The sequence below is a fragment of the Micropterus salmoides genome, unplaced genomic scaffold (genome assembly GCF_014851395.1).
Source record: "Micropterus salmoides isolate LMB-PRFRI ecotype aquatic unplaced genomic scaffold, ASM1485139v1 Ms_hic_scaffold_13, whole genome shotgun sequence".
Taxonomy (NCBI): domain Eukaryota; kingdom Metazoa; phylum Chordata; class Actinopteri; order Centrarchiformes; family Centrarchidae; genus Micropterus; species Micropterus salmoides.
The window spans coordinates 442,390-452,979 of NW_024040374.1; the positions used below are offsets into that span (position 1 = coordinate 442,390).

General features: G+C 44.0%; 1 protein-coding gene across 2 annotated transcripts in view; it reads left to right on the plus strand.

Annotated features, from left to right (window-relative positions):
• The window catches only part of frem1b (Fras1 related extracellular matrix 1b), a 102,099-nt gene extending 92,333 nt beyond the window's left edge, over positions 1-9,766 (plus strand). The window contains exons 27-37 of one of the 2 annotated variants that reach the window (XM_038714956.1): positions 70-271; positions 1,196-1,340; positions 2,646-2,775; positions 2,859-2,931; positions 3,167-3,316; positions 3,708-4,024; positions 4,601-4,642; positions 4,728-4,889; positions 6,541-6,659; positions 7,797-7,882; positions 9,141-9,766. In XM_038714956.1, coding sequence (XP_038570884.1) covers positions 70-271; positions 1,196-1,340; positions 2,646-2,775; positions 2,859-2,931; positions 3,167-3,316; positions 3,708-4,024; positions 4,601-4,642; positions 4,728-4,889; positions 6,541-6,659; positions 7,797-7,882; positions 9,141-9,349 — 1,635 coding nt within the window. In that variant the 3' untranslated portion in view covers positions 9,350-9,766. Of the gene's footprint in view, positions 1-69; positions 272-1,195; positions 1,345-2,645; positions 2,776-2,858; positions 2,932-3,166; positions 3,317-3,707; positions 4,025-4,600; positions 4,643-4,727; positions 4,890-6,540; positions 6,660-7,796; positions 7,883-9,140 lie in introns of those variants that run through there. The other variant, XM_038714957.1, reaches the window with a different exon arrangement.
• The last annotated feature ends 824 nt before the right edge of the window (positions 9,767-10,590 follow it).

Genomic DNA, 10,590 nt, shown 5'->3' on the forward strand with positions numbered 1-10,590 from the left:
GAAAGTTTTCGCCCGACTGTCGGATCACCTCTGTCCTTCCTGCTCTTTAAAGTCTCCTACTGTGTTCAGGTGGATCGGTTAGACCGGATACCTCCCAGTCTGACCACCAGGCGGAGTCCCAGCACAGTGGTGGATCTGGGCGGCGGGCGCTACGGCATCTTCGTCACCTCCAAACACCTGCAGGCCTCCGACCGCGACAGCCCCACAGAGGAGCTGGAGTTCTCCGTCACCAGACCGCCACACTTCGGCTACCTGGAGAATGCTCTCACAGGTGTGCTGTTGGTTTGTTCTGTAAAGCTCCAGCAATGGGAATATTAACGGGTAGATGCAAAGTATACTGGGAATGAGCGAGTACAACGTTATCTGTATCTGCTCAACCAGCTAACTAGTAGTTCATTTAAGCCTGAAGTTGATACGGGTTGATCAGAAGCAGTGATGGACTGTACCTAAGTACAAATTTAAGGTACTTGTGTACTTTACTTTCTTTTCATGCCACTTTTTCCTTGTCCTCCACCTCAGAGATATTCACTACATTTATCTGACATCTTCTTTACAAAGATTTTTACACACAAAACACATGAAGAGTTAACAAAATATATTTTAAATTAAACTCAAAGTACAGCTGACGGGATTATTAGACCGACTTTGAAATTAACTGGCAACAACTTTGATGGTTTGAGACATTTTTCATGTAACAACTTTTCATTTGCCGTCTTTCCTTTAAATTCATTTGTAATAATGTTGAGCTTTGTACTGTTAGACAAAACATAGCGTTTCAATTAATGGAGAAAATAATCAGCAGATTAATCCCGAATGAAAATAATCATTAGTTGCACTTCCATACAAAATAATCAAAAATTACAACAGTAACGTCCTGCTTCTTAACGAATAGTACTGTTTTATTTTGCACTAGAAATTTAAATTGAACACCTTCTTCTTATCTTTCAGTGGCACAATATTTAGCAAGGGTATCTGTACTTTTACTCAAGTACAGGATTTTTGTACTTCGTGCACCGCTGCTCAGAAGTTGCTGTACTGAAGGACGTGTACTGACACATTTCACTCTGATACTCGTACTTGTAAAAACAAATAAGTTTTATCTGGATCAGATACTCGTTTCAACCGAGTACTTGCTCAACCTTAATGTATATGTATGTTCAGCTGGGTTGAATCTCTTGATTTCCCGCCCTCCCAGGAGCTTACATCAAAGGTCGTTTCACCCAGCGGGACGTGGACCGGCGCGCTGTGGTGTTCGTCCTCCCGGCCGACATGGAGGTGACGGCCGACAGCTTCCAGTTCCGCCTCACCGACCCGGCAGGAAACACTGCGCTGCCTGAGATGTAGGTTTGTAGAAGGAGCCGACTGATGCACTGGGACCCAAAACTGGGTTTGCTAGCAGGGACCTGGTCCAGACAATGTCCACCAGCTCTAATGAGACAAAGGTGATTAGTAGTGACATTACACTATATAGCCAGAAGTATGTGGACACCTCTTTCCAGTGTACCTTTGGTCTGGGAGCCTTGCAGCTTGAGCCTGGTTTGAACTCCTACGTTCCAAAGAATGCAAATGTTTAATGATCCCGCATACAATTTTAGTCATAGACTGTAGACATTTGTGTTTGTCCTCTTTCCCGTTTCAACATGACGGCGTCCTCGTGCACAAAGCGGCTTCATTCAGAAACGCAGACAGAACCGGCAGATATGATACAGTTCAAGGATTTCATTGTCCATAAAGGCAGGCTGACCAGTAGACAGGCAAGTAGAGAGGCTGGCGAGCAACAAGCAGGCCGGTGTTTCGGTTTAACGTGTGGCCTTGTTAACTGGTGACCGTCAGCCGAATGCGTCTGTGGTTGTCGTAGATACGACAGCTATTGAAAACAGGAAGCGAATACGTAGCTGTCCCCGCGAATGCCTCTTTCTGTAGTTGTTCATTAAAAAGACAAAACGTACCTTTCTGATTTGTCTTTGGAGGTGTGTGTGTGTGTAAACATGTGACGTACCACTTTGTCACGCTTTGAACGTTGCTTGAAAACAGGAAGAGGGCAAGTTGCTCTTCCTGTGAAGTCTGTGTCAGTAAACACGTCATGTAGAAAAACGATTCAGCATTTTAAAATGGGATTTGAACTCAGATCAATGTGGGAAAATAAATCAAAGTCGGGCTGATATTCCACTTGCCTACGCTGTCTTCACCTCTCACGCTGCTGTCGGCGTGGCATAAAACAACTTCTAGAGCAGCCATAAACAGCCAGCCATCACTCTTCAAAACGGGAGACACAGATCAACCTGTGACCGCGCTGTCTAACCAAGACCATGTCCGTATTTTACTTGTTCCCTTCACAACCAAGCCGCCGTTTAACAGAGCTGTTTACAAGATGTGGATGGGCAATATTTATGTTAGTACTGTACTGCGCGATTAAAAGTTTTAATTGTTGCCCAGGACTAAATATTTTATTCTATCAGTAATCTGCAAATTAACTTGTAACTGTAGCTTTCAAATAAATGTAGTGCTATAAAAATTAAAATATTTCCCTGAGTAGCAGAAAATGGAAATACTCAAAGTACGAGCGCCTCAAAATTGTTAAGTACAGTACTCTCAGTGTGTTTTGTGTTCGGTACGTGAGGGATTCAGCTGAGTGTCTCCTGCAGACTGGAGCTGTCCTGGTCTCGGGTGGAGTTGTCAGTGACCTGCTACAGAACCTGTGAGACTTCGGGGACACTTCAGATCCAGATCCAGCGCAGCGGGAAGAGCATCGACCCGGCGTACGTCGCCATCCAGGTACGCCGGGTCCCTCCGCTGTCTCCAGACTCTGTGAGCTGCAGGATGCTGTTGGCTTTTAAAATGAGTGTTTGTTTGTGCAGGTGGAGGAAGGATCGGCCAAACCGGGCAGAGACTTCACTCACAGCACCGCCGGGCTCATCCAGTTTGACCCAGGTCTGACTCTACTGGACTCTGTCCACTCTGCGTTATGTAACGTCTGTTAGATCAGAACTGTGATGCACATGAAACTCTCCAGGGTGAATCAAAGATTCAAGCGCTAAGAATTCACAAAAAGAGAAATAGCTTCAGCACAACCACAAGTCCCAGAGTGCATTGCTGTAAGCGTCAGATCAGCAGCTCTGGCTCCTCCTGATGACCTAAACATCCCGTCTCTCTGTATCCTGCTCAGGAGTCAGCGTGAAAACCTGGAACATTTACCTGATAGACGACGGCCTGGAGGAAAACCACGAGACCTTCACCGTCACCCTGAAAAACCCCAAAAACGCCGTCCTGGGACAGAGGACGTCCGCGAGTGTCGAGATCATCGACCCCAGAGGAGGTAAAGATCTTTTGTTTGTGAACACAGTTGTGCACTGCTTGCTGTGCAAAGACCACTTTCTGTGATTCTCCTGGGCTCCTCAGGCTGCTGACGCTGTTTGTTGTGCTTCTTTTTCATGTTTGGGCTCTTTTAATAATTATGTGCCGGGTTAATGTTTCCTCTGAACGTGTTCTGGGAGGGAAGCAGGCTTCTTTAGGGGAAACATTTCCTTTTTGTGTATTTGTCTCTCTTTAAAGAATAAAAAAGAGCTGGATCTCCTTTACACTTGCTTTTGGTCACATGTGAGTGCAGGTGTGCAGATATACAGTATAGATTTTTTTGTCTTGTACGTAGTAAATAAAGTAATATATTGCAAAGAAAAACAAAAGTACTCTCTTTGCTGTCTGATCAGGACGGTGCGATCCGGATGACCTGAGGGTGGAGGAGGAGGACAAGAGGCGACTCCCAGCTCCTCCTCGCCTCCCTGACCCTCCTAAACCGGAGGAGGAGGACCCCGTCACCGACATCGAGGCGGAGCTGCTGTGGGAGAACCAGCCTCACCCTCCCCGGGGCGACGTGCCAAACCGACGGCCCTACCTGGACTACGGAGAGGGGGAACCACAGGACCAGGCGGGCCCCAGCTACAGCCACATCCACTACCACAGCAGGCAGCTGCCAGGGACGGCCACTGGGGGCACTGGGCACAGGGTCAGACATGGAGGACTAAAGGTGAGTGTTTCTCTAAAGCTGAATGTTGAGATGTTTTGGGGCGTTGCGATAAAATTGAGGGAAAAAGTGAAAACAGCAAAGGCAGATGGGATTTTTTTTTACTTCAACATTGTAGTTGAATCATTAAACAGCCCCTCCAGGACTTGGTGACCCTGACCCTGACCCTGCACATTTAAACCAGCTGATCCTGCAGCTGATCGGATGCAGCAGCCTGTGTCTCAGTGTCTCTCTGACGTCCACCGTGTGTTTGTGACGTTCTCTCTCAAAGTGTTTGTCACAGCACTGCACGTTCTGCAGAACAGCTTCCCGCTCTGGTGAAGAACATCTGGATCCTGGTCTTCACCGTCCCCTTTGCTGTTATTTTTGTAGGTAAATGTGAGATGTTGGTGTCACCAGTGTTGGGCACTGATAGCAAACGCGACATTGCAAAATCCTGGATGGACTGTCTGCTACTGGATAATCCCAGAAAATGACAACACAAGTCTTATTTCTGTTGTCTGAATGCTTCGGTTTCTTGACCCGTCAGACGTCTTGTGATGCTGACGTGACCTTCATCTCATCTTTATTTTGCTTCAGGTGCATCTGTCAGAGAGGAGGTCTGAGGAGAAGGTCTGGACGGTAAGACTCCCGGTCTGTTTATCCACAGTTACACACAAACACACACTGTGTTAATGAGTGCCTGGTTCTCCTCCTCCTCCATCAGTTCCACAGTCTGACTCCTCTCCGGCTAGAGGAGCTGAAGCCGGGTGGTGCCGGGTGGAGCTCAGTGCCGCACAGCCCCCTCCTGCAGGAGCTCCCGGTCGGAGACCCTCCTCAGATGGATCATCCAGGACCCAGACACCATCCAGAGCTACGCCAGCGCAAGGTACAAACACACACACTGACATTATCAATTCATTTCAATCTGAAAATCAACCCGACTTTCACTTCTGTTATTAAATATGTCAAAACACTTCAAGAGCTCACCCTAAAGCCCCGGACATACTGTACTTGCCTTTTAGCAATGCGGAGGCGTAGACTGGTGTCGGCGACGCAAACGGCTTTGTTCACAGCCTGCGTTCTTTGCGTGTACCTGGAGGATTAAACCTGAATCCACTAGGGGGGCAGATCAGGACTGGATCATCCCTCGCCGACACCGGATCATCTTCCTTGACAACCTCCGAATTTGCAACAAACTCGGGCTGACCCCGAATAGTCAAAGATTCGATGCTTCGATGGGCGGAGCCTGTTTCAACTGTCAATCTCACCGAATATTTTATCGTTTTTAAATAGCCGGCTACTTTAAATAGTCCCGTGTGCAACAGTTGATGATTCTGATTCGACTAAGTAAATCCTTAGTCGGGGACGACCCTAAAACAAACCAAACATGGCGACACTGGAGCAGGTTGTAGTTTTAATGAGACATCATAACAGTAATTGCGGAGTAGCTCCAGGAGTTTTATTCTAAACATCCCGCCGTAAACCTCCTTTTTTAAGTCTGACCGTCTTCTTTTGCGTTTAATGTTGGCTGGCAAACCAACTGCACACCGCCGCCTCCTGGCTGGTCAGTTCGACACACCGTCCCCACGTTCATGTGCTGAACTGCATCTTGCGTAGCGTTAATTCCTGGAGACGCAACCTACGCTCCATAGGAACGCAGGATACGCGTGGACGCCATCCTGTGCACGCGAAGGTGTAGTTAATACAGTCCCTCCATTTTTCTGGTTTTATTCTTCCTTGTGAAGCACAAACCCCAAAGACAGCCGCTCAAATCACATTAAATCTCCCAACTTTTTATGTCTTTATAACTTGTGAACAACATTTTCACAGATCCTCTAGTTTCACTGTGAGCGTACAAAGCTTTAATGAAAATGATTCAATCAACTGACTACCCGTGTTTTCCTCATGTAGCTGCTGTCAATTGAATAGAGGATTGATAAGTGCACTGATGTTTCTGCTAAAGACAGACGTCACCAGTCAGTTCCAGCTTAACTGGGTCGCCCGCTTGAGCTGTTTCTAAGCTGCTTTGGTTGCACATACAGATGTTTAAACGCATGTAAATATGAACCCGCTGAATCAGTTAGATTCTGCACAAGTTAAACATTAAGTTACTTTTACAGGAACCATGAGCACCAAAGTAGAATTCATTCACGTTTACCGGCATGGTCGGTCTCTCTCTGTGCATGAGGTTGGCCTAGATTAAATTAATAATTCCTAACTAATATCCAATCCTAATTTTATACAAGTAATATTCATACTAGTTGAAATAAACAGTGTGATAGCAGCCTATTTCACTTCTTTGCTGAGCAAGAGTTTTGTGCGAGGCCGGTCCCGAATATAGGCCGGGTGAGTTCAAAATCAAAGCCTGGGCTATTAATTAAAGTTTTACAGTGTTAAATGAACCGTATGAAGATTAAACCAAACTAAAACGGTCATGGAGCTTCGGTAAATAGCGGCTCTCTCCCAGTTGGCCTCGTTTTAATTAGTTTGGACCGCTGGTTGTTTCTGCTGTGATAATTCTGTCTTTGTCTGCTCAGACGGGGAAGTCGATCAGCAGCTCCTGTCCTGACGGCTGGACTCACTACAGGAGACGCTGTTACATCCTCAGCTCGTCTGTGGCCAGCTGGGCCAGCGCCGAGAGGACCTGCTCGCTGGTGTAAAGAACACGAAAACACACTTTTTATCATTCCGACTTCTTTCGTCTGAACGGTTTCCTGCAACCTTATTTTCATAGTTGCATGCATCATTTCTTTTGGTTATGATAACATTTTACTCACCAAGTTTTTATCTGTGAACGACAACGACGATGTATCTTCATGTTTATCTTCTAAATCTTTAACTTTACAAAAAGTCTTAATTTTAATGACCAGATGTGTTTTTATAATGGTTTTATCACAGCTACACTAAGTTTTAAAATGCCCCCTATGTTTGTAGTTTGTAAGTAAATCTAAGTAGTTTTTTTTCCAAAAGCAAACTGCCAAAGTTAAAAACAACGTTTACGTCACCAAAACAGACATTTTCAGATCTAAAATTAACAATTAAATGAAGGAGTTTTGTTCATTATTTCACTGTAGGATCAACAGATGAGCAGCTGCTCTGTCTGCCTTCATTAATATAAATAATATATTTAATATAGTCCAGATAAAGCTTCTGAGGGTGGATTTCGGCTATTCCGCCAGTGTATGAATGAGTGTGAATGTTAGTTTCCATTTGAGCACTTAGGCTCAGTGTATGAATGTGTGTGACTGGTGAATGCAGATGTAGTGTAAAAGCGCTTTGAGTGGTCGAAAAGACTAGAAAGGCGCTATACAAGTACGGAGCATTTACATTTACATTAACAGGCTGTTCCAACTCTCAAGGCTTCATATCCTTCGACTGCTGCAGAATAACTTCCCTGAAAGTCGTCGCAGAATCTCAAAAATTTTATTTCTCAGTTTTGCTGACCTAAATTTCTTTGTTACCTTCTTTGGTTATTCTGCAGCGGTGGCAGGAAATGAAACGCATTTCTACAGTAAACACCTCGGAACAGCCTGTTGATACACCCTCAGAAGCTTTATGTGGACTTCCAGCAAAAAGTTCCAGCATTATTATAATAATTATTTTCACCGGCTCAGTCAAATAAAAAGTTGCCTTTCTGGGCAGAAAACTGTCTAATTTGCAACAGCGGCCTCGATTATGATGCTTATTTAAATTTAAGGCGCCTGCGCATGTTTTATGTAGCTGTGTTTGTATGTGTGAACACGGCCTTCAGATGTGTGTTTGACTCTCATACGGTAACATTTGTGTGTGTCAGGTTTAACAGCAGCCTGAGCAGCGTGCGGTCCAGAAGAGACACGGCCTGGCTGTGGAAGTTTGCAGGGAGGAAGCCGTTTTGGATCGGTGAGCGGCTTCTTTCATCTCAACACGCTGAACGCCCGAGTGACAGAACCAATGAAATCACATTTTTACAATTACAGGCCTCGCCCAAGAACCGCTCGTACCAAAAGATTTGCTCTTATGTGACAAGTACGAGTGATTTTTAAGAAAATTTGTTGCATTAATCAGTTTTCTGTTATAAAGAATTTTCAGTGAGTTACGAATGAAATCAAATGAGAGTCATGAGGACGCAGCCTGACTCTCTCCACAGAGAGGAAACATCTGTTTTACAAAAGAATCAGAATTAAACTGAATGAATTTTAAATATGATAAAGAAATGACCTAAAGAAAAATGAATATTCTTCTCCCCGTATTATCATCATCACCATCATGGCTGAGGTTTGTTTTAGATTTGCAGATTGTTGTTGCCGTGTTTCCTCACAGCAGCTTGACAGCTCAGTAGCTATTGGACTCACTCAGCTGCCTCAGTCTTTCTGCAGGCCTCTGTTACAGTATCACCTACTGCAGGCTGTAACATTAAGTAGTCGCTGTCACGTGACCTCATCTCATATCAGTCGTGGGCGGTTTTCCAACTCTACATCAAACATTTCCCTCACAGTTCAGCTTTTTCCATATAGTGTTTTTGAATAGTTTCAGGTTGTCTAATGCGACGACTAACTCTGCTATTGTGAACATGAAACTTTTGTGGGTGTAAGTTATACGTGTCTGTGTGTGTGTAGGCTATATAAATAACTATATTGTTTTATTTTATGTTACCATGTTTTAATAAAGGCCTACACCTTATATATGGTTTGTGTGTAGCATGAAGGAACTACAAATTTTGTTTCATTGAGCAGCCTTGTGCTGTAGAACAAGCTTGTAAACGTGGAAAATCTTCTCATCTGCTGCTTTCTGTCTGCACTTTGCTACTTGAGGCTCCGCATTTTGACATTTTTGTGAATGAAACCTTCCCACGCTCAGCCCGCTCTCTTTAGCTGCTGCAGGTTTCTGGTCAGAGGCTCCCCAAGTACAACTTTTCTGAGCAATGCTGTCCACGCCAACCCCCCGGCGATTGTTGGGGGGGGCAAATTGGTCTAATTATCATCTAGTGTGCAGTCAGCATTAGAGCACATTTAATTATTTTAATTAGGTGCCATTCCTCAGACAGAAAAGAGCATTTTACAAGAAGTTTGTGTGGTTGAGTGTTTGGTGAATCTGACCGATATGAAGAAACCTCTGCATGAATACAGGTCAGTTTCTAACTCTTCATCCTGTTCCTCAGGTCTGCCTGGAGGTTCGAGTCGCTGGATGTGGGCTGACGGTCGGTCAGCGTCCTCCTCCAGACTGAAGGGGACGCCGGCGGGCCGCGGCGAGCCCGGCGTCGGCTCGGACTGCGTGCTGGTTGAAAACCCAAGAAGCTGGATTTCCACAAGCTGCTCCCCCGAAACTCAACACGCATTCATCTGTTCATCGTCGGCTCACACTCACTGAGACGTGGTCACTGCTACCAGTCGTGGCGACCTCTGTGAACGTGTCCAAGTCATATTTAATGACACGCAATGATGCTGCTCTGTACATTAGTTTTCATATTTTTGTCATGATAAAGGTTGCTGCACAAACAGAAATGAGTCTGAGTCTCAGAATTTAAGCTACTTATTTTTTATATTTTTATTTCTACTCACCTACTTTTCACTTCGCTGCATTCATCTGACAGATTTAGTTACTTTACAAGTTAAGATTTTTACACAAAACGTATAGAGAGCTTAAAAATATGTTTGTTAAAATGAAACATTGGTACCAGAAGTCAGAGACGATGTGATGAATTACGCTTAAGCACAGCTGAAATGATTAGTCCATTAATCCGTTAATTCATTGAGAGAAAATAAATTATTTTGATGGTTGAAGTCATTTTTCCTGTGAAACATTTGATGGTTTCAGCTTCTGTCATGAAGATTTGCTGCTTTTCCTCTGAATAATTAACTGTAATGTTTGTTAGTAACGTTGAGATTTGGACACAACAAGCGTTGTGAAGGTGTCACTTTGGGCAGAATCTTTACAATCAATCAATCAATTTAATGGAGGAAAAAGATATATAATAGTACAACAGACATTTTACTGCTTTAATACATTTTTTAAATACTTTTACTTAGTGTGGAATTGGTACTTCAAATCCAAATACTTCCTCCAGCTCTGGTTTTAAATTTTTGCATGAAACTGATGTAAATTTATATTGTCATCTATACAACCTTTTATTTATTTATGGTTTATTTTATTAGGGGCAGATGCACCTAACAGATAAACTGAAAACAGCAATCCAATGTGTGCTCAATAGTGTTTTTAGCAGTTGCTAATTTGCAACGCCCGTCCCTAGAAGGGCTTTTAAAGAAACAAAACATTAAAACAGTGATGAAGTATAAAACAATACATTACAGTATAACCCAAGATAAAAAGGGTTAATACAATGGAAAACATGTGACACTAACACAATAGACTCGACATGAGTATAAGTTTGTTGCTGAACCAACCAGGACTTGGCCTCTCTTTTAAAAGTGGCGAAGTTTGCAGCAGTTTTCAAGTGTTTAGGTAACAAGTTCAGAGACTTTGCTCCTTTCACAGAAAAGGCCGTCTGAGCAAAAGGAAGTTTTGCAAAATGAAACTTTACAGTCGCCACTTGCAGCAGCTCTGGTGGATCTGCCGCTGCTCTGTAGTGTCTTAATGTACTTAAAGACAGG